Genomic DNA, 24,742 nt, shown 5'->3' on the forward strand with positions numbered 1-24,742 from the left:
CACTTCCTCTGGGAGAATGAAGAGACACTCCCACCCATCATTTCAGCCTAGCTTCTGACCTGAAAGGGTTGTCTCTGCAGCACTGATATAATGACAGTTCTAGGAGGTAAAATGCATTCAAAATGGTTTTTTTTTTCGGTATCATTACGTTTTGAGGATGAATGAATAACATAACTGAATATGAATGTTATATAAAATATCTTTTTTAAAGCTTTGTTATATCTGCTGGATAGAAAATGACATTCTTACTGTGAAGGACACTTAAGAGTTTCAGGTTAATCTTGTAGTATTAACAGTCTTGTCTGTATCCATGTTATAGTCACCTGTACGACGCTTCCCCATAAGACCCAGTCTGCGCAGCCAATCAGCTCTCAGATACCAAGCTTTGTGGGGGACAGCTTATCACCACCCTCTCTACTGGACATCCAATTGCAGAGGCAGCACAAAAAGGCTGCCTCACTTTGTCAGGAGCATGGAGTTGCTCTGTATAAAAGACAATAACTCATACAAAAATGACAAGAAAACAGCACTCCAGTACAGGCGTGTTAGGAGAAGGGAATATAAATAACTGTACAGCACCACCAAACAACATGGCTACTAACTGAAATAGTCCAGTTAATGGACAGCCAGGATTAGATTTCTATGTATACATCTAAAAGTGACAAAAATGTTTGATTTCTGATAAGTTGCTATGCACAAGTATATGCAAAAATATAATTTTTTTTTTAATTGCCAGGATGAGTCCACTAATTCAATTAAACCATTAACAGAACAGATTATGCTACAGATGTTCATTTGTCATTTTCAATGCAGATTCCACAGTACTTGTTATACAAGACTGACAAAATGTGCAATAACGAGAGTATTATCGTTATAAAATGACCACCATTACCTAAATATAGGGTATTCACACCTCTGTCTCAAAGATTACTGGGCAACAGAAGTATTCAATACTAATAAATTATGTTTTTATATATTGTTCAGCAAACCCTGTTCTTTTGTATTCTATTAGTCAGCAGTAGCCAGAAAGTCACTAATTGGACATCCCTCAATACTGGAATGAATTTTCTGAAAATTATTTTCTGCAGCTATTGACAGCGGCATAACTACATGGGGGGCCTGGTGTGCACAGCCGACCCTTGCTGGGCACCTACCCCACCCCAGCCCTGCTGTCTGCTTGCATCCCCAGCTTCCTGCCTATTCTCAGGTAGGAGGCCAGCTGGGGAGTATGGGATTTCTAGACTATAGAGAAAGAAAACCCAGCAGTCTGGGCCCCCTGTTCCCTGGCAATCATGGGGTCTGCTTCCTCTATAGCTGCGCCACTGGTTATAAAACAAGTAATAAACTTAATATTCCAGCTACACTCATAGCTAATAGTTAACATGCCAGTTATTTTACAACAATAAAAGCAACATATCCTAACTTGTATAGGGTTCATTTTTTCTTTAATGGAGATATTAAGAAATATCGGAGATACCAGAACAGCAATATAACCTGCCAACTGTGAAGAATTCTCTATAGAACCCCAACAAAACAGCACCTTCTAGTGTTTATAGTGGATGCTGTGAAGCTGCCATTTCCCTATTTAAGGGTAATGTCCCACGGTAAGATAAGTCGGCCATGATAGATCTCTGTTACCTCAGGTGACGAATATCCCCAAAAAAACATTTAACCAGCAAAGAAAATTGCTGGTGGAAAGACCTTCTCATCGCTTTGGCTTTCAGAAGTCAGGAAAAGTTCCCTTTCCCTTTGTTGCTGGTGGAAGAGCAATTAGGAGAGATTTGTTTCCTACAGTAGCAGAGATTTATTGCGGGCGACCTAAAAGGGAAGCAACTCCCACCCGTGTGTATGCAAATATGTCCTGTACAGTAATTGTGCCTTCATTAACTTGCTGCGCAAACAAACATAGATAATAAAAATAAACCCCATGTCTTAAATACAGCTAATTTTCCCTTTATATTGACTTGCCTTTACACCTTTACCTTGTGGTGTCATGGGATGCAGGCATTCAGATCAGAGACAGAACCTTCTGTACCATTTGAACAGAGATTTGCAAGCCAGCAAGCAAAAGGTCTGCACAAGTCATCTTGATACAAATGGTATTGCACTGGCATCATCGATAAAGAAGGTGCATGAAAAGGCAAGCAGTTTCACCTCTGTGACTAGTGCAACGCGTATATAAACATAGAACTTCCGAACTAAAAACCTACAGCAATACTAAATAAATGAATTCCAAATACAAAGTCCATATACGTTTTTTCTGTTTCTTTAATAAAACCGATGATCCTCTCTTTGAAATGTCATCTCAATTTTTTGTCAGCATCCTAACAGGAACCTTATCCTTGTGCTGTTACATACAACGCACACACAGATAGGGAACCTAAGAATACCGCAGATTAAAAAAAACATAAAACAGGGTATCTCAACTTCTTTTGAAGATTTTAAATTAATTTTAAGAAAAAACATTTTTAAGAAGTAAAATTAAACTTTTTATGGGGGTGGTTGGTACCAGGTAGGTAGGCAAGTGTACCCCCCCCCCCCAAAAAAAATAAAAATTAAAAATGATTTACTGCCAATTGAGTTTTAACAGAACTTTGCCAGAACCAAAAAGGTTGATCTTCCATAATTTTTTTTTAAAAAGAAAAGTAAAAGGCTTGACCACCTGCTGGATGGAGTGCAGTTCTGTTACCTTACAGGCGAATGAGATCACTCTCCACATTCACTTTCCACTTCCAGGGCAGAGTGATACAATGGTGTGGGGAAACTTTGTGGCATTTAACATCCTTAAGACCATTAAAAACCAGATAAGATGAAAACACTAAGTAACTGGCTGATGGTCACAACAACTGTGAGACATGGATGAATAAAAGCAGCAGGTACAAAAAGGACTGATGGTTTGAAGAACATGGGAGTGTGTTGCTTCTCTCCACTATGTTGTAGTGAAGCTTTTACAGCTCCTCATAAGGGATGGAGGGTTAAGTGAAGTTCAGCATCCCCCCGTGGGCGCCGTACATGCCCCCTGAGATTTTACTTTATGTCTCTGGCCTCCACGGCGTCTTCCACCACCTCCGGTCTTAGGCTGTCAGAGAGACAAAGTAGGAGTATTAGAAAACACATTACATGTTCAATACAAACATTTCATATAGGCCTAAGTAGAATGAGCTCATAATAGTACAAGAAAGCCAGACAGTCCAGCAAGGCATAACCAGTTCCATTAGGTGGAGAAGAATAAACATGCTTGTGCCCTATATACACAGACACAACATATGTTATGCATAAGAAAGCTGGGCCGGGCTGGAATTAGAGGAGCCCTGTGACATGACAGACTGCAAGGTTGTCCATTAGAACATCAAGTTTTTCTGATCTCAGCCAAGTAAATAATGGCAAGGCAGCAGTCTGAGACTTTCATGGTCATAAGGCTGCTGGATCTTTGGGCTGGTACAGAAGCTCTATATATAGCTTCTGGCATAATGTGCTGCACGGCTTGACCTTTAATGTAATCTGGTCCCCTATTGTGGTTACTCCTAGCAGTGCTGCCAACATCAGTTACATCACTACCAATTTTGAGTAATGTTTTGCTAATATTCATTTTTAAAATGGAAGTACACATCTATTATACGCACTATTACCTCACCTCTCCATTGCTAACAGAGCTGCCTAAGCATTGCTGGTCTTTGGATTTCTAAGGGAGACTTGCACATTTTCCTTACAGTCTATAGATTCCTGGAGTTGCAAATAGTTGTTTCTGCCAACATATCTAACTAGCCCACAGGCATGACTGTACCTTATTTTCTGCCCTGCACTGGAAGTCCTCAGCAGAAGCAGTCTGAGAAGTAGCAAAAGAATATATGGAAGTTTTAGAAATGTACAGCCAGAAAGTAGAATGCAAAATTAGGCATAGCGTAAACTATAGTACTAAAATTCATATACATAAAAGAAAGAAGGACTCATATACAGCAATAGTTCTTGGTTCAATGTAGTACATAGCTAGTTTATACAGTCATGTGAATTCATGCTATGTGATATACATCATATGTGAGACATGTAAAGTTGACCTGTTTTGGAGGGCCGCTAATGGAAGCCAGTTTTGACCACTCCCCTTTTTGAAACCACACCCACTTCAAACCACACCCATTTTATCACAATGGTGGTAGCACAGCAAAATCCCAAATGCTTGGTCCTTACTGTGGGGATATCAACCATCATTCATATGTGAAAGAATTATGTCATATTAAGATATTCCATATGCCGCCGCCTCCTCCTCCCCTGTGGATAGCAGAGCAACCCCCAGTACATAAATACACACCATAGGGACCATTTAATGGCTATTTCCAACTGCTAACAAACTCCCACAACAAATCCCTGCCTGGTTCACCTCCCACAAGCAGCATAGGGCAAGCAGAGTATGGCACACACAGGCAGCACTCTGCCTGTCCTATGCTGTCTGTGTGTGCCATACTCTGCTTGCCCTATGCTGTCTGTGTGTGCCATACTCTGCCTGTCCTACCCTGCCTGTGTGTGCCATACTCTGCCTTCCCTATGCTGCCTCTGTGTGCCATACTCTGCCTGCCCTACCCTGCCTGTGTGTGCCATACTCTGCCTGCTCTACCCTGACTGTGTGTGCTATACTGACCTATGCTGCCTGTGTGTGCCATACTCTACCTGCCCTATGCTGCCTGTGTGTGCCATACTCTGCCTACATTATTCTGAGGTGTGAATAAGTGAACAATGGGGGTGATTACAGTCTGAGCCTGAGGTGTGAACACTGCAGGGGGTGAACAATGCAGGTACTAAAAGGTGTGAAAAACACAGGGGATTACATTTTTAAACAATACAGAGGGATTACAGCCTGAATCTGAGGTGAGAACCATGCAGGGGGCCAGTTATTCTCAGTACTGGTACCATTTAAAGCTTACTCAAAGGTAAGCCATCAAAGCAGCCAGACAGGTGGGGGGGCCACACAGAGGGGGGTCGCGGGCCGCCAGTTGGACAGCACTGCCCTAGGCTATAAAAACATTGTTTGCGTTTTAACCAGCTCATCTTGTTTGACTTTCCTAATATCCCAAGGCAAGAAATGCATTTTTCTGACAATAGTATTCCAGTTAATCGCAATGGATCAGCACTCTCATAATTTTAAAAAAAAAATTGATTACAAAATATATATATATATATACATATACACACACACATATATTTAACAAGAAAAGGCGGCACACTTTTTACAAAAATGCAAAAAAGTGTATTCAGTTCATAGTAATAAAAAACATCTTACAAACAGCCTGCATTCCGTGATATATCCAGCAACGTTTCGGGATAGCAATGTGCCCATTATCAAGCTCAAGCAGACAATCGTAGTGCAGGTATGTCTCTCCAATTAAATAACTTAACACAGGAAGTGACACAACTGGTGGTATCTTAGCAACGATTATACACAATCTGATATACCTCCCTTATGTATGTAACTTTATGTGCAAACAATTAAACACAGAGTATAAATTCATAAAAAAAGATATAGGGCAAGCTTGTCTGCTTGAGCTTGATAAAGGGCACATTGCTTGCCCAAAACGTTGCTGGATATATCACAGAATGTAGGCTGTTTGTAAGATGTTTTTTATTACTATGAACTGAATACACTTTTTTGCATTTTTGTAAAAATTTTAAACGCCTCCTTTTCTTGTTTTACCAATATATATGGAGGAGTAGAAACGGAGTTCTCTTTCTAAGGCTGTGCACCAGTATATTAACTATATTGCCATTTAAGGCGAGTGCTGCCATATCTTATATACATACATAGATAACAGGGCAAACAGTGCAGTTTAGACCTATTAATTTTTCTCTTCACCTGTGCTTGCAGAGAGCCAGCTCCCGCAGTTACCCCAACAGCAGCTGAAGGAGAAGCCTCCTCTGGGACTGCTGCACCAGGGATCTGTTCATCCTTCTTCCCGTGTGGACTCTTTTTTGTGGACTGCATCTTTACTTGTTGTGGCTTGGAGTTCATGGGCAAATTGTTTGTACTTTGTAACAACTAATTAAAAAAAAAAAAAAAAAAAAAAAAAAAAAAAGAGAGAGAGATTTGCGTTTAGCCCATATTTTGGTAACTCTACTATATACTACTCAACACATTTGCATTTGTACTTGTAAACGTAGTAGCACTATAAAGACATGAAAGCAGTTTTCCCTAAAGTTGGGAGGAGGTGGCACAGTCCATTTTGGCAGACTTATTTTCGTGGTGGCATGCTACTGCACAAAAAGATATCGGTCTGAACACCAGGGAAACAAGTTTGCCTGTTGCTTACAATAAGTACTATGCGCTTTTCCAAAGCACTTCTCCTAGTGTGCAGGGATATCCTCCTTCTACAGCAGTGTGAAGATACACATGGCCACCGTAATAATAATTTCTGAGGACACTGTGCCTGTATGTTACTAAAAAGTTCTGAAATTATGCACATTATTGTAAAAGTTGGTTCCCTTACAAGTGGGTATGGGTAAAATAGGTGGATGGGGTGATTGCGTGTCATCAGCATAAGTGGAATTTACTTATTTACAGTACTTTCTCCTAAGTAACATCAAATTCCAACAGACACATACAAGGGTTTACTTCTCTTATACTGCCCCTACCTTGGTTATTGTTCCAACTGCTTTGGTACGGCCCTCCCTAAATACAAGCCTCTGGTCAATGTGCAGATACTCGGGGGTTTTGATAAAGCGGAAGTGCACTGTGGCCTTGTCACCGGTCCGTAGACAGTCACGGCTCATGCTCAGGATAGTTGCAGTCTGCCGGATGCTGCCACAGTGTACTAGAAAAGAGCAGTATACATGACAGATAAGGTATGAATAAATTGTTATGTAACAATAGAATTAAACCCACTTTGGACAGAACTAAAAAATTACTCTTAAAAATCAGTTTAAAGTTTAGGGGAACAAAATCTTTGAGAGAGGGCTGTGGACCTGAAATGTGTAGTGTCACACTTAAAACATTTACAGCCTAAATTTCTGCTTTTTGTCATTTTCTCTATATTTCCCTAAATATTACTTGGACCACTTGTGTGCTTGGGCAGGAGCATGTTGGAGCTCTCCTTAAATATCACCAGCCTGATTGGACCACTGGAAATTGTGCATCTCGTCCTTAACCAGATCACAAACAAACTGGACAAGGCAATAGAGGTATCTGTATTCATTATAGATTTATATTATGCTTATTTCTCAAAGTGTCCTAGTTAAATGTTTTTTCTGCTAGAAGACAGCACCTTGTACTTGAATGTTAATTAAGATAGTATAGTATATCAAACCCCAGGCCCCAAGGCTTCCCCCAAGTAAAATTGTGCAGGCATAGCCTTTTTCATAGCGATCTGTCCTATAAGTTCCACCCACAATGAGGTGAACACTAATTACCCATTGCTTGATAGCGCGGGCTGATAGTGGTTGGGTGGTGAAGCACCAAGATCTCTGCTTCAAACTCCCATGATGCTTGTGGATTAAGGCGAGGGGAAACCATCACCATACCTTTTCTGATAGAGGAGCGTTTAATCTGGAAAGAAAACAGTATTTAAAAAGATTGGATATTCCCATGTATTAGTTTCTCTATTGTGTTCTATTTTCATAAGCAAGCTTTACATATGAAATCCATAAAAATCAGAAGAGGTCACAATGCCGTACCTTTTTAAGGGCAAAAGATGCAGTCTGGCCACCTCGCACCTCTTTAACTGGCATGCGCTTGCGGTGGATTGACTTTACTGCAATGGAAGTAAAGTTGCCTAATGGATCTGGCCCCAGTAGCAACAGGTCATTTAATTTAATCAGCCCTCTCAAAGTTGTGCCTGACACAACAGTGCCAACACCCTGAAAATACAATGAAATATTGAATTCCAACTTGAGTAAAAGGTATTTGTCTCCAGACACACGACTACAGATCAAGCAGCGTTGGCTAGAAAGCAAAAGTGATTTCAAATCTTACAGGTACAGAGTACGTATCATCGATCTGAAATTCTGCAGGCTCCTCCTCCCGAGAGCTACTGCGAGGAGACAACAGGTTCAGAAACATTTTCAAGAGCTCCATGTTCTCCCCGGTAACATTCGAGATCTGGAAAATTGGACACATCCTGTGGAAAGCAAATGGAAGCATAGGTCAAACAGGGACAAAAGGTCAGATACTCTTGCAGCATAAATGAAAAGTATTGATGAAAACTGCAATAGCAAGGGAGATACCAACCTTTCTGAGCTAAAATTTGAAGCAGTTACAATCACATCATCCTTGTTCTGCACCAACACTGGGATCTTCCTACAGCCAGGAGACTTCAGCAGCCTCTGCAGCAACTTTAGTGTTTCTATCGCAGAAGAAGAAAAGATTATGGGGGTACATTCATCAAAAGAGTGATTAACCGGAAACAGTGTCCACCTTTGGGAAAAAGAATAGTTAAAATACTAAAAGGTGTGGGTAAAAATAATTGGAGTATTGATTGTTTTTGTCTTGTCAAATTTATTCTATAATAATCTCCAATATTATTTAGATTTAATACAATTTTACATGGTACTGCATATTCCTGGAGGCAAAATTTCCTGAGATCTGGTAACCTATAGCAACCAATAAGCATTTAGTGGTCCTATGCAGCAACAATTACAGTAAAAACCTAACTGGTTGCTACTGGTTACTTGAGGTTAACTGGATTTGCTCTTCTTATCAAATTGTTCAAAATCTACAGAGGGATTAAAGAAAAATATAAGGTAGAAGCACTCCTTATGATTCTAGTTACTTACATCCCACCCTGGGCACCGCTCTGCCATATTGCTCTGGTGCAATACAGCAGCACAAAATGGTTAATTCTCATGTGAATGAATTGTCTGCTTTGGGCGATGACCCACAGAGCTACTAGTAGCAGCTACTTGCCACGGCTTCAAAAATAGACAATGCTGATCATTTACTGATAATTGTCTCTACGTGTGTTTTAGCAGAGGCAATTCTCAGTATTGTCTATGGCAGGCCTTCTTCTGGCATTTAGTAGCCGTGACAAGTAGTTACTACTAAGTAGCTCTGTGTGTAGGAAGTCACTCCTTGTAGAAAAGCGGATAGATATGTAAAATAACCTTCCAGCATAGGTAGGGCACTATTAAGGGACTTTAAAATATGCACAGGACAGAAAAAGAAATTGTAAGGGAATTAAGAAAGAACACTATTAAGCATTCACACTCAAATACTAGTATTTCTGCAGTGATATGATTTTACACACAGCTAAACTAGATAGAATAAGAAATTGTGGGAGAATGAGTCTGTTGCTACTTGTATATCTATGCATTGACATTTCACCCACCTTCCAGGCTTTTGTCATTAGTATGTGATGGGTGCTTCACCTTGCACTAGTTTCTATTAATTGTACGCTGAGCATATAGCAAGGAAAATGCACCAAGGGCTGCATTGCACCACCTACAGTAGAACCCCCACTTTTACATTCTTCAGAGGATCAGAATAAAATAGTGTTAAGTCTGGGAAAATGTAAAATCAGGGAAAGGCAGTATGCATTATATATTGGTGAGACCACAAAGATACAGTATACAATGAGGGAAAACATAAAATCAGGGTATGTAAAACTGAGGACTCACTGTATATGACTGATAGCAAATGTTCCACATGTACAAATATATCTCCAAGAAGAACTTGGATTCTAAGCAAGCTGATGCTCACCTTGTAATATGTTTGCTGGACACATATCTATCTTGGTCACCACTACAAAGACTGGGACATTAAGTGCCAGTGCCAGGCCAAGGTGTTCTTTGGTCATGCCAACTATACCAGCATTACTGCCAACCTGTGGGTTAGGGAAAAGATATTAGGCAGAGAAGAAAAGTGGTTTCTATATAGTATTTGCTAAGCATGAATGATAAAGGGCAAAATTATTATAAAAAAGGGTAAAATGATTTAGATCGAAACTGCAAAGAGGTTCAAAGATCTTTTTAAAGGAAAAGAAATCCCTGAATAGAAGTTTATTTTAAGTAATAATGTCACACAAACATCGGTATCCATTATTAAAAGATTGCACAAGCCTATCAGTTTATAGTCTTTTAAGCTGAAAACAAGACTAACAGGTATTTAGTCCTTCTTTAGTACATTCACATTCATTTTGTAAAATTTAGACTAGGTGTATATATGTACAGAACATTACTGGTGTATTGACGCAGTGAGCAACTTTTGTGTAAAACCACTTTTATTAAAGGCATTGTATCAAAATCGGTTCTTCCCATCCGGGCTCTGCAACTCTGTCCTTCCTGCCTTCCATAACGAATCGGTCGCCCATTGACAAAGGGGAACCCTGGAGATACCAGCACCTCCTGACTGGGCAGTAGCTCCAGGGTTCGCCTTGGCCCTGTGTCAATAGGCGCAGCACACATGCACCAAAAGAATTGGGCGCAAACATCACTCGCAAGCCAAACACCAAAAAAGACACAAGGCAGATTTCTAAAATATTTGGTGCACCTGTGCCTTATGTGCAACAAAGTGAATGGGCAGTTGCATCCACTTTGCAAATCTAACCAAACTGTCAGACACAGCACAACTGTGTAAGGTGTGACACCCACTTGCGGTTGAAATGACACTTGCATTCTGGGGGAAAATGATGCATTGTGGGGGGAAAAAAATGGTGACGGGGCTAAAAATTGCACTTTGCTTACTGCATCTGTGGATGTAAGAGAGTCCTATGGCTTCATACATTTTTAACCACTTACAAGTGTAGGATTATAGAACTAGAGAGTTATAGAGCCAGCTGCAGGTGTATTTATAAAAGACAAATTGTGACTGGTTGCCGTGCGTGCTCAGGTGCATATTTGCTCATAGCGGATAGATGAGCGCCACGGTTCATAACTTCTCACACAGGCAATGTCAAAAGCAATATAAGTTACAAGCACCATTGTTTTTCCTATTTATTCTATTGCAATTCTTCTTGGTCTTTTTCACTCCTCTGTAAATATGAACCTTAAAGGAGTGATCAACTTTAAGCTAACTTTTATTATGTTACAGCAGGGGTAGGGAACCTATGGCTCAGGAGCCAGATGTGGCTCTTTTGATGGCTGCATCTGGCTCTCTGCCAAATCTTTAATAAAAAAAATAACGACTGGCGTGGCCTGCGCTTGGCGGATAGAAGACGTGTTCTAAGCCTTAGAACACGTCTTCTATCCGCCGAGCACAGGCCACGCCCTTCTCCGCATTCGGCATCCTTGGGACACACCCTACTTTGCCCCACAGTATCTGTGCCAAACATATTGTATGGCTCTCATGGAATTACATTTTAAAATATGTGGTGTTTATGGCTCTCTCAGCCAAAAAGGTTCCCGACCCCTGTGTTACAGTATAGCCAAATCTAAGCAACTTTTTAGTTGGTCTTCATTTTTTATCTTTTATTAGTTTTTGAATTATTTGCCTTCTTCTTCTGCCTCTTTCCAGCTTTCAAATGGGGGTCACTGACCCTGGCAGACACAAAACTATTGCTCTGTGAAGTTACACTGGTATTGTTATTTTTTATTACTTATCTTTCTATTCAGCCCCTCCACTATTCATATATTAGTCACTCCTTTAAACCATTTCCTGTTTACTAAGGTAAAGTTGACTCAGAGGTGAACAACCCCTTTAATGGATGCCATTTCCAAAAACACTTTGTAAACCTATACAAGTGATTTGGGTGTGGATTCACAGTATTCAGGCCATACTTAGGGCCAGTTCACCCATTAATATACATACAATTAAATGTAATTTACAGTAACAGACAGGAGCTAAGAATAACCTGTTAAATATATATATCCATATAAATGTAGGATAGCAATGTCAGCATTGCAACATGTAATAATACTGTACACACTAAAATATGTGGATATTAGAAGTCACATTCCACTGCAGAGCCTCTCTAAAATGCGTGCAGAGCAACACATCTCTGAACAAAGTATGAATGGGTTTACGGTTTATGAGGCAGCCACCACTGTTTTCATGTATCTGCTGCTTGTGCCACGTAGGACAAAAACACCTGAAACTACACCCCACTGACTTGCGTGTGAATAGCCTGCAAGTACTGGTGCTACTGCACATTGCCCACGAGAAGGTTTCTCCATGAACTGCTGTGCCCAAAACCTGCTGCTGCCCATTCCAGACTTGCCTGACAGCTCTACAGGCTGTTTGTGACCGAAAATGTGCTTTAAGACTGCTTACTCCTATCTAGTGGTGTCAGGTAATTGACATCAAATTATGTGCTTGCTGCTATAAACGGCTAAAATTCACCAGTGAAAAAACCCTAATTCATTGTTGGCATTAAGTTATTTGCTAGAAAGCGCCCAACTTGGCTGTACTGTGTGTACCTGCAAGTTTGAATCATATGAACTTATGTTTAAATATCACTACAGTGAATAATTACCTAAGGGGCCGTGCATGGAATACACCATGCATAAGCTCAAGGAAATGTTGACTAAATGCCAAGAAATACAGGCATGCCAAGCTCTGTAGTAGATTGTAGAAGACAACAGCTTTCTGGCTGCAATCACAGTGGAAATGACTATAATTATACCTCTAAGTATCTCAATAATCAGGCCATCAAATAAAGTTGCTGACACTTCGAGTGGGTACGGTTGATCTGGCAGAGACAGGAGAGGTCTCCAAGATCTGCAAACAAGGTTTTTCTGGGCCTATGTGGAGGAAATAAACAGCACCATGACCCTCTCCTGCTTGACTCTCTTGAGGATCCTAGATAAAGTTAACAAGGAAAGAAGGAGATGGAGTGGAATGGCTGTGGAGCCATGAGGGCACCCACGTGCATCTAGGTCTCTTGACTAAGATAGTAAGCTGGGAAAGCTTAGAGTTGACCCTGGAGGCCTGGGATGTGGACTGCAGATTTTGCTGGAAAATGCAGTTCTGCCAAGGCAAAGAGAATATAGAGCTGATGCACCCTGTGCATGGAGATTTACAGGTAGGAGTGCGTAATACCTACAGAAAAGAAAACTCCTTGAGTTCCATGACAGAGTGGCATGATTCCATCCAATACATGAAGCACTGAACGCAGATATTAGGGCATAAACACTTTTAAAAAAAGTTGGTCATGGTGACTAATCACAGGAACTTCCGCCATAGGTTACTATACAAGTTGCTGCAGCTAATCACACACGGTTTATGCTGAGTGGATTAGTCGAAGCAACTTTTTAAAAAGTCACAGCTACTAATTGCTGCGTGTGTCTTCGCCCTTAAGCCACTTGATGTCTAGGATAGGGCAAACACATCTGTCCTCCTTCAGACCACAAAACAGAATTGAATAAATCCACTGCCTCTCTTCCACCCTGAGGACAGAGACATGACTCCTATCTGGAGCAGGAAGGAAATTTCTTTCCAGAAGTCTGCTCTGCAAGAAGGTGGATGTATTGGCCTTAAGTGATGATAATGTTTGTATGTATATTTTTATTTAAATAACACTACTCATCTATGCAGCAGAGTTGGAGGAAAAGAAACAAAAAAAGAGAAGGTAACATCAATTAGTGGACAGTACTCTTGCCCCTAGTGTCTGGCCGATGACCTTTTCCTTTTTACCCCCAAAAGAGAACCATCTAATGTTTGAGCCCAAGAAATTATTGTGCCACAGCTAACGTGGCAGAGTCTCTGGCAATCATTTTGGTGCAGTAAAACTAGGAGGTTGATTTGCTCTGCCACCAATAATATGGTAACTTCATCCGATATAAAGGCACCTGACAGGTGGTCTGCTACACCTCAGAGCCATGGATGATCAGTTCTGTTATCTTACATAATAGAATATTGAATGTTGTTTCATAAAAAGTGTTTACAAAATTATCAGTGCTGCCATTTCAATATTGCTATTCAATATTCACAAAGACTAAATATGTAGATGTTTAGGCATTTAGGCCAAAACCTCCCCCAGGGTCAGTCACCAAACTGCAGTCAACTGTACAGTGTTGGGGCAACCACCATAGCATTAGCAAAGATACTTAATGAGCATTGCAGTTGCTGAGCTCCAATCCTGCGCTGTTCTTTAGAGGAGTAGGAGGATGCACACATAACAGGGGTGTTTTCCTAGCTAAACTCTGTGCACTAGGCAACCATGTCCCAGGACTTGCACCTTCTGCCCAACCATGGGCTCTCAAACAACTCCAATATACTGTTCCTCACTATCCCAAGCTACATCATTCCGGGAATATTCAGCTACTTACCTGCACAGCCTTGGCCTTTGATATATCCTAGCTACAGATTTGACAACAGGGACATCTGCATGTTACTTATATGAATAAAATGTTTGTTTCCTGCTAATAACCCAAATATTTTATGAATTAAATAGAGATATATTGTGACCAGAGCATCAAGGCAGGTTACATAACCCTTTTGATTATATGATTCTGGCTTATGATAAACAACTTTTACATAAAGACCCTGGCCGACTCTTAGCCTCACCATAAGCATGCAGAAATCAGGGAGATGTCCTGTCATCCCAAACACAGTTGTCTTCAAGTACTTCTCATGTCCAGCCAGGTCAATGAATGTTATTATTTTGGAGGACTTCTCACAGATCTTTGTCCACTCCAGGCTTCCTCCATGGCTGTCAGGCTTATTAACCACCTGTCCGTGGCTGTCAAACCCTAGGATGTCATTACCAACACTGCTGGTGCGGCCAGACTCAATCTCATGCTTGTGGCGGAAAAGCTTTTGCCTTGCAAAACCACGCCCATTGTCCAGTTCCCCATGAGTCAGAACTCCCAGAAGCGTACTCTTTCCAGCATCCACATTTCCAACAACTGCCACTCTGCAGGAGACACGGATGGGTAGGTTAAGGAATTTATAAACCTGTTTACATTTTTTTTTTTTTTTTTTTTAAATATACCGTATATACTCGAGTATAAGCCGATCCGAATATAAGCCGAGGTACCTAATTTTACCTAAGAAAACTGGAAAAACCTAATGACTCGAGTATAAGCCTAGAGTGGAAAATGCAGCAGCTACGGCTAAGTTTCAATAATAAAAATAAATTCCAATAAAATTAGGATCTATCAATCTTACTGAACAAATATGTACAGGGAATGAGTATGCGAGATGCCAGGCTCTCCCCTACTGCCTCCCACAGGCTTAACAGCATGATCACCTGGAGAAGGAATCACTCACTAATACCCGTGTTGCTATTGAACCACCCCTCCCAGATTCCCACAAAATGTACAAGGTTGCCGGGGGGCTAATGGAAATTCCCTTCCCTCTCCCCCCTCCCCATTAGACACATAGAAAGACATTCAGGCATCGCTGTCCTTAAACACAGACCCAACGCAGACCTCGTTGTCTATTCCTGCTGCTTCCCAACCTCAGGTTTTCCAACAAACCTCTGCACAGTGGTATCAACGTTAATGCTGCTCCATTCCAATCAATGCAGACTGTTTTCAATATGAATGCACCTGTCCCTCCTGAGAATGAGCCAGAAACACTGGAACAGAACCAGTACCCGGCCAGTTACAACCAGACCTTCCCTGGCCAACCTCATCAAGTGGAACAAACAGAACTTCAACCAGAGCAGCTATAAACAGTTGTAAACACTTACCATGGCAACATCAGACCAGATCCATCAAGCGTCCTCGGGGCACCAGCAGCCCGCACAGCAAAACACTGGGTTCCCACGGAACAGCCAGCCTTTCTACAACAACCGAGGGATGGCCCAAGGAGGTCAGCGAGGTAACCGGGGCATGATGAATGGCTACAGAGGCCAGTCAAACGGCTTTAGAGGAGGATATGATGGCTACCGTACTGCTTTCCCCAACACTTCAAACAGCGTTTACCCCCAGGCACAGTTTAATGCTGCACATGACTACAGCAACAACTATCAGCGGGACGGATACCAACAAAACATCAAGCGCGGTGCTGGACAGGGAGATCCTCGGGTCGCTCCACGAGGTGTGACGTCATGCCGGGGGCAGCGCAAGGAGTTAGGAAGTTGTGGTGAGCAGAACGATGTTTGAAGTGTTGGGGAAAGCAGTACGGTAGCCATCATATCCTCCTGTAAAGCTCTCTTCTGCTCGCCGCAACTTCCTAACTCCTTGCGCTGCCCCCGCATTACATCACACCTCGTGGAGCGACCCGAGGATCTCCCTGTCCAGCACCGCACTTAAAGTTTTGTTGGCATTCGTCCCGCTGATAGTTGTTGCTGTAGTCGCGTGGAGCATTAAACTGTGCCTGGGGGTCAGGGAATCAGGTAACAGAGGGTGCAAGCTGTAGGGACTCGAGTATAAGCCGAGGGTTAATTTTTCAGCACATTTTGGGTGCTGAAAAACTCGGCTTATACTCGAGTATATACGGTAGCTTAAATAAATACAAATAATTATTATAATTATAATATAATAACCTGGAAGAGCTAATACACAGTTACTCATACAATCAATAGGCTTGAATTGCCAGTGTTCATTCCAATCAAATATTTTCACTCTAGATTTCATGAAAAACGGTAGCAAAGTTTTGAATAGAATGTAAATATGAACTACATATAAGTTTTAATTTGCATTTACAATAAAAGACAATCAGAGTCAATATTTAAACTGTTATAATTACCACTAAACACTTGCTAAACAAGGCTGCTAATAATCAACATTATATTCCCTGTCAAAATTACTGTGATCAAACCTGGATAACTGTCAGTGACTGCTTCCTAAAGTGTTCTAAGGGTACAGCCACACTGGGATCTTTTTTGGCCTGTGCATAAGCGCAGGCCAAGAAAGGGCTCCTCCGGTTGAATCTGCTCTCTTATCTGCACCCAGAGACACTGTGGGGACCTGGCTAGAGACACTGTGGGGACCTGGCTAGAGACACTGTGGGGACCTGGCTAGAGACACTGTGGGGACCTGGCTAGAGACACTGTGGAGACCTGGCTAGAGACACTGTGGAGACCTGGCTAGAGACACTGTGGAGACCTGGCTAGAGACACTGTGGAGACCTGGCTAGAGACACTGTGGAGACCTGGCTAGAGACACTGTGGAGACCTGGCTAGAGACACTGTGGAGACCTGGCTAGAGACACTGTGGAGACCTGGCTAGAGACACTGTGGAGACCTGGCTAGAGACACTGTGGAGACCTGGCTAGAGACACTGTGGAGACCTGGCTAGAGACACTGTGGAGACCTGGCTAGAGACACTGTGGAGACCTGGCTAGAGACACTGTGGAGACCTGGCTAGAGACACTGTGGAGACCTGGCTAGAGACACTGTGGAAACCTGGCTAGAGACACTGTGGAAACCTGGCTAGAGACACTGTGGAAACCTGGCTAGAGACACTGTGGAGACCTGGCTAGAGACACTGTGGAGACCTGGCTAGAGACACACAAGGCAGATCTTGGCACCAAAACACGCGAGTATGCATTTTTGCACAGGTCGATGCAGTGTCCTGGATTTGAGCAGGGGGCTGTCTCATGGCCTTGCTTATACACAGAAACAGCCCAGTGTGGTACTACCTTATGGAAAAAATAGAGCTTTTTATGTGATTAGAAAAGGAGGTTTTTTTCAGGAATCAAATCATCTTCTAGCAGCTCCATTTAAATCAAATGTTTATGTTCTACATGCAGGTCAGTAACAATTTATACTGGGCCTGCCCATAAACGTAATACTCAGTAAGTCATAGAGGGCCTCAAATGTGCAATTTGTGTACTACTCCTAAGTGCCAAGCAGATTCCCAACGTGGACCTGTAGCCCAGTCACTGTATCAGTTTTCTTCTAGTAATGATCTGTGCCAGGGATTCCAGATAAGCCTCCAAAGACTCAAGGGTCATTACTTCTCAGTGTTCTATGGGCTCAAGATTATCATTTCTTACCTCTGATGGAGAAGCCTTAATGTCTGGCTTAAAAGCAATACACTTTACACAAGACAAACTTAAAGGCACCAAAGAAAGCAGGGATATCTAAATAGTGCAAGTGTTCACTTAAGTTTTGTAGAATAGCTAAGCATGTGATAGAGAAGAGACATATCACTGTAAGTAACAATAAGTGCTCAGCACAAGGAAAGCCTGTATGAAAATGAAAAGCAATAAGCTTTATTTCCTCACCTTACTTCCAAGAAGTCATTATCTCCTACGCTCTTGCGCACCAGGTAGTCTCGTACTTTGCCTCCAGCTTCCTGATGCTCCCGCAGCAAGATCATGTCAGCAATGATCTGTTCCGCCATGCTAGTAACAGTTGCCACCGATGCTTCCATGTCAGCTTCGTTAAGTCCATATTCTGTACCATCTGGAAAAAAGAAAAGGAGCTATTTTATTACTAATATATGAGGGGGCTAGATAAAAACACTTTTAAAGCTTCACCATCACGTACACACACAGAGTTTATTTACTAGGACCCACCAAAATACCTATTTTTGCCAAGCTGTACTGATAATGAGACCCTGGCTGCAACAATTTTTACTTGCTGATCGGCGGACAGCTCCAGCTCCAATAACATTGGAAACGGGAACAAAAACAATAAGAATTAACCAGCGTTATGTGTCACTGGCTAAAATGTCAGCAGTAATCCCCTTTCCCATCTCCCCATCAGGCTTTCATTAGTTGTTGAAACAAGACTGTAGCCCACAAAGCTTTGGAATTGTTGTGGCAACACCATGAGCAGAAAATTAGCCCATACTGTGATAGCAGGAAGCATAAGATAAGAACACACTCACTAAGATGTATTTTTATGTTTTTAAATTAAGATACACTTGATATATCCTCTCCTAGTGCTCATATCGCTAGCTAAATGCCCTGACCTATAAATGATATGTAACATAAAACGTGTTGAGCTGCAGACACACACAAATTTATTCGTACAGTTTGGACAATTTCCAGATTGTACAACGTACCCTGTGTTACCCTCCTAATTTTTCAGTATTCTGCAAATACAGTGATGTTCACTGAGCAAAATGAAAATCTAGGCTGACAGATAGCTCAATTCAGCCTGTGTCCCATTTTCAGCACTTTGAAATGACTGACCCGCGGGCCAGTCAGGGCTTTTTAAATCAGTCCACAACATTTTTAACAGTCCAATGGAAACAACAGGCTCGCTTACACAAGCAAGTGCAAAGTGCTAAAATGGATGGTGTCCATATTGTTGTATCACATTCAAGTTGCAGCAGGTGCTATTATACTGGAATTCTAGAGAAAATTTTCAGAAAGGATATTGCAATTTGCATCTGAATTCTGCATTTTGCACAAGTCAGCCCCATGGTCAGATACCACAGAACCTAGCCCAGGCATTGAGAAAAAGACAAAGAAAAAAAAAAAAAGACATTTATTTTATTACATAAATTAAAATTCTTAATGTTAATATGGGTTTGAGTGTGTTAACCATACCAGATCCTTGACCAATAACATAGATGGTCTCCCCCCGGCCCTCATCCATCCGGTCCCGCAATTGACGTAGTAGGCTGTCATACTGCTCTGCGCTAGGGCTCACCAGAACAAGCTGTAGAAACAGAAGGAGACTTAAAAATCAACTTACAGCAAAATATTCTGAAAAACACTATTGTCAACATTTATTAATGTAGAATAATGAAAGCAAAGCTCTTGTGCAGCAGCTGGTGAGCTACAAATTCAGTACCACCTTCCAAGCTTAAAGTAACAGAGGGATACTGGGAGCTGTAGGCACCGCTGCTACAAATGCAATCCCCCAGATGACGGATACTTCTCAATAACAGCTTGAATAAAACCCTTTAGCTACTTCCCAGTCTGTCTCTCCCTTTCTGACTGTATAATGTACCACCAAACAAAGCAATGCTTTGGAAACCAGAACAATGAGACTGTTTCTAGAAAACTGCACCACTCCTGCCACAACACACACCAGCAGCACGGGTAAAACAAAAAGACATGCAAAGCCACTAAATTACCCACTGACCCCAGCAGTTCTTGGATATTCTTTAAAAAAAAAAAAAAAAAAAAGCCCCAGCTGACATTTAATATACAGTTTGCAGTTTATCCATTTGTGGGTGGGATCACATTAAACAGATTCTGCCATCAAAATATAAACTTTTTATTTATGCCTAAAATAAAGTGCAATGTTTAATAAAATAGTTTGGGGAAATATGAATAGTTCTGGTGCTGTCTGTGACCACCTTTACAGCAGAGCAATGCTCTTCCACTCTTTTCATGTTGGGGGCCAAATCAAGTTGATCAGATTGTTGGCCTGGGGCTGAAGAACCAGATATGAGTTCCCTGCAGACCCGTCAGCCGAGGCTAGATGCCAGAGCCTAGATTAGATACTTGGGAAACCATTAATTTGGCCCCATACATTGGACAAGAGGCTGCCAACTCAGTAAGCATTTTACTTTCCATAGCTCAATCATCTGCAAGGAATTTTTATAGAGAGGTTCTCGTTCAGATAGATGGTCACATCACAAAATAAAATCCCCAATAAAAGTATAGAAATATAATTTGTGGCCTTACAGAATGCCTTAAGCCAGCCATACACAGAAAGTTCCACTTGATTAGCGAGATGCTACGCCCAATTTGGCAATGCAAGTGGTGGGCCAAGTCAGGCTGATATTATTTGGACCCCACCCCCAATGAAAAGGACCACATCAATAACAGACATTGTCCGACAGCATTTACAAAACTGCATAATATAGGTTAGAAAAGCTGGTGTTCTGGCCCAGTCAACAGTCTGAAAAGCTGTCAACTTTGTCTGGAGTGTCCCAGCCAGCTAGTTAATGTTATCCTGTATATGGAAATCTTTAGGCTAATGTTACATGTGGCAAATTCTCAGCTGGAGAGCAGAAGGCAATACACATGCTAACTGGGCTATCGGTCTGTTGATGCTCACATAGGGCCCAAATGTGCATTTTTGGCTCGAAATCTGCCCTGTGTGAGTACTTACAGGCAGATGTGGCGTCTCTGCTTACTCAACAGGGTGTGTATTGGAGTGAAATGGAGGAGAAAAGGCCACATGTGACATTCGCCTTAGAATTAAATGAATTGTCTGAGGAAGAGCTCCTAACAATCCTATGCGGTGACATATGACCTTTGTTTGTCAGCAAAAACCTAGGCAAGCCTGCTCCAGAACAAAGGGTTCGTCAGGTCATTATTAGACAGGACTTTTTCACACTGGTAATCTCAGCCTGTATGGCCAACGTCACACGTGGTGCTTTTGAAGATCAGCTGGCTGAAAAAACTACCCTGATGCCTCTCACTGTTCCAATTCACTTGAATGGTGTGAAAGTGCAGGTGTGAGAACTTTTTGGCCTGAAAATGCTCTGTTATAAATTATTAAGACCCTAAATTTATTTTCCCAAGCGAAAAGTGAAGAGCATATTTAAATGTATGATTTAAGAATGTGCTGCTGTGCTCATTGCCCTCATTAGCAGCAATTCTGCCAATCACTCTGCCGGATGCCCATGGTTAAAGTTGCTTGTTATCTGAAGGAACATACACAAAATAAATTACAATAATTGGGACTGACCGATATAATAGTGTTGAAGTGGTAACCCCGCACAACCGCTTGCTAAATAGAGATGCACCAAATCCAGGATTTTGTTCGGATTCGGCAAAACCCACGCTCCTGGCTGAACCAAATCCTTTTTGTCAAATCTTTCATGAAGGATTGTATGCATCCCTACTGCTAAACCCCCTGAACACCTGGTGTGGTATCACAATCAGTATACAAAGTGGAAAGGGAGAAGCACACACCCTGGTGCACAAAAGGTATTTCACCCATTTATTTTGGACACAGAGAAAAAGATTAATGTTTAGGGCAAACAAGCTACCCTTTATTTTTTATTGTCCGATATAATGTCACTACTGGGGTCTCTAGAAAAAGGACTGGCATCCAGCTGCCCTCCTGGTATTATTCAGCTACAAAGCTTTGACCCTGGAACAGACTGGCACCATAAAAATCCTTTGGAGGGCCAACTCTGAACCATGGGCCTCTAGTTGCACAGCCCTGGCGAGAGTATAACCAACACCCAAACCAAACCATCGACCTTTTCTTTTAAGTTAACCTGAACCTGGTAGTGACCCGCACCCAACGCTGTTAGAAAGAACCTGCTTGTGCTCTGTTATACACAACCTGCAGGCAAAATGCCAGGGAACTATTATTTTATAATTATATTTACTATCATTGTGCAAATATCAGAATCCCTTCAGCCTACGCATGTTCTATTCATCCAAAGTAAGAAATAACAAAGGGTTGGGGGGGGGGGGGCAGTTTTAGTTGCTGGAAACACTGCATTGTTATAGGTGCATATGGAACAGATCTATATACAGGTCAGTGAACTGATGTACTAAGTAGTATCAGAAAGGCTAATGTCAAATGGGGCTGATTCTCAGCTTGCAGATAAACATAAGCCAAAAATCAGGCCCTAGGCAGATATCAGCCTTTCTCTGTGCCTGCACCCGAAGCCAGAGTTGGTCTGGGAGCAGTCACTGAAATACATACAGGTATGGGATCCCTTATCTGGTAACCCGTTAATTCTAATTTTAAAAAATGATTTCCTTTTTCGTTGTAATGATAAAACAGTACCTTGTACTTGATCCCAACTAAGATATAATTAATTGATTTTTAGCAGATTTACGTTATGGAGATCCAAATTAGGGAAAGATCCTTTATCCGGAAAACCCCAGGTCCTGAGCATTCTGGATAACAGGTCCCATACCTGTACTAACACCTTTTTCTGCCCAAATCTGCTCCATGTACCTGCACCCGGGCTGACGCAAGGGCTCCAGGTGCAGGCACAGGGAAGTCTGATGCCACCAGAGGGGACGATTCTCAACCTGCTTTAATCCGCAGCCAGAGAATCAGCCCTGTCTGGCATTAACCTTACTCGATAAAGACATTTTTGTAATTTCTGTCCAACCAACATCTACAAATAAACTACTTAAGGTGGCCATACATGTAAGATACGTTAAGATCTGCTCGCTTGGCGAGGTCGCCAAGCGAGCGGATCTTCTCCCAATATCCCCACCTACGGGTGGGCGACATTGGGAAAACGCAGGCTAGTTCAATCGTTTCAATTTGTTCAATGCGGTCCCTGATCTGACTAAATCTTTTAACCTACCCTATCCTGTCGGACATACCCCTCGTTCCTGCCCCTACACGGCCGATAAACTGCCGAATCGGTCCAAGGGACAGATATCGGCAGCTACAATCGGCCCGTGTATGGCCACCTTTAGCCAGAAATCCATCCTATCTTCCTGGTTAAATACTAAAGCCATTGTATTTTACAAAGTGTATCTGTTCTTTGCTGTGTAAACATGTGCCCTATTGCCCTAATTTAACTTGCTCCTATGGCAACACAGCAGCTTATTTCTATCAAGTCAAGATTATTTAGGTATAATAGTCCATATGTACACTAGTCAATATTGTTTCCTGTGTGCTAACATGTGGTATGCCCAGAACAGAGGGAAGAACCCCTTACTAGTACTGAGCATATTATTACAGACAGATTTCATCAGCTCCAGGGCTTATCCACTGGACAGAAAGTGTGAACGCTGCAGGAATGTGTTACATTGTAGTGCATCACATACAGACACATGCAACTGATAGACACACATTCCACTGACACACCGCAACCTGCCCTGCACTCACAGAAGGCGCATAAGTATTGGGTTGTGAGCTGTAACCTGCCGCTTACAAGAGCAACATGGGACATTGCTGGACTATAGCTGATCATAATGGTGTAAAACTCACCATGAAATGTTTTGATAAAATTATTATACGGAGGAAACACAAACAAACAAGAGTCAAAAATAGACATAACAGGCTGATGATGATAACAATTTAGTTCCTTTCGTCCTCCTTGGGCCTTGTCACCTACCATCTGGCAGGGTCATGTCAGGGGACAAGTCAATAATGAACCCAGCCTAAGACAGCCACGACCATTAGTAGCTTTCAGCATATTGTGAATAGAGTTGCCACTTCCCTGGTATAACTAGGGTCGCCATATCTATAACTCAAGTCTGAAATAAACACTGCCAAAACCAAATTCCCCCAAAACCCCAATTCCCATACCCTAACTTGGGAGCTAATTTACTAATATAATTACTAAACTGCATCAGGAAAGTGCTGGTAGAAAGACTGAAATGAAATTGTTGATGGGTTGCTACTGGCAACTAAACTGGCCAGCCAATTTGGAAGTTAGTAAATGTGGCTCAGTATCTACAAATACAAATAACAGAAATAGTAAGGCTGGATCGCAAGCTGTACTATATTTCAACTTTCCTAATCCAGCTGTTATCAAGACGGATCACAACAGGATACTAGGATAGTAGAGGATTCTGGGAGATGTAGTCCAGCAACAGCTCGAAAGTTATAAACAAACTAATAGATGAACTAGACAAGTGCATTTGATAATGAACTACAACTCCCAGAATCCCCAATAAGTATTGCTACAGGCGGGGTGCTGTTAGTTGTAGGGGTGCACCGGAGGGCCTATTCCTGTACCTGTGCCGGTATATGTCAGAGTGATGGGCCGCACATCTCCGCCTTCCATAGTGACACGTTAACTCATACTGCCTTAGCTGTCAGTCTAGCGACCCCCTCCCCCTCACTATCAAATGTCGCTTACTTTGCTAGTCAGATCAATATCGGCTTCTCCGTTCCTCAGAGGCTCTCCATCCAGACTACAATCTGAATCCTCTCCGTCGGGCTCTGGGGAGAACATAGAAGCCGGGACGGGAGAGTCGCTCTGATTCCGCTCCGGCAGAGATGACGCTGGGGAAGCCATCTTGCATCTGCTGCCTACCTTCCCGCAGTTCATTAACATGATCTGCCTAGCAACCACGCCCTTCTCGCAGTGT

General features: G+C 42.0%; 1 protein-coding gene across 2 annotated transcripts; it reads right to left on the reverse strand.

Annotated features, from left to right (window-relative positions):
* Positions 1 to 2,250: 2,250 nt before the first annotated feature.
* Positions 2,251 to 24,742, reverse strand: gtpbp1 (GTP binding protein 1). Of its 2 annotated transcripts, NM_001078704.1 has the most exon segments (13): positions 2,251 to 3,079; positions 3,785 to 3,826; positions 5,843 to 6,025; positions 6,619 to 6,797; positions 7,393 to 7,528; positions 7,657 to 7,839; positions 7,955 to 8,099; positions 8,210 to 8,324; positions 9,677 to 9,800; positions 14,420 to 14,768; positions 18,032 to 18,212; positions 19,307 to 19,418; positions 24,511 to 24,680. In NM_001078704.1, coding segments are annotated over 13 exon segments (2,001 nt in total). In that variant the 5' UTR covers positions 24,670 to 24,680; the 3' UTR covers positions 2,251 to 2,986.

The sequence above is a fragment of the Xenopus tropicalis genome, chromosome 4 (assembly GCF_000004195.4).
Source record: "Xenopus tropicalis strain Nigerian chromosome 4, UCB_Xtro_10.0, whole genome shotgun sequence".
Taxonomy (NCBI): Eukaryota; Metazoa; Chordata; class Amphibia; order Anura; family Pipidae; genus Xenopus; species Xenopus tropicalis.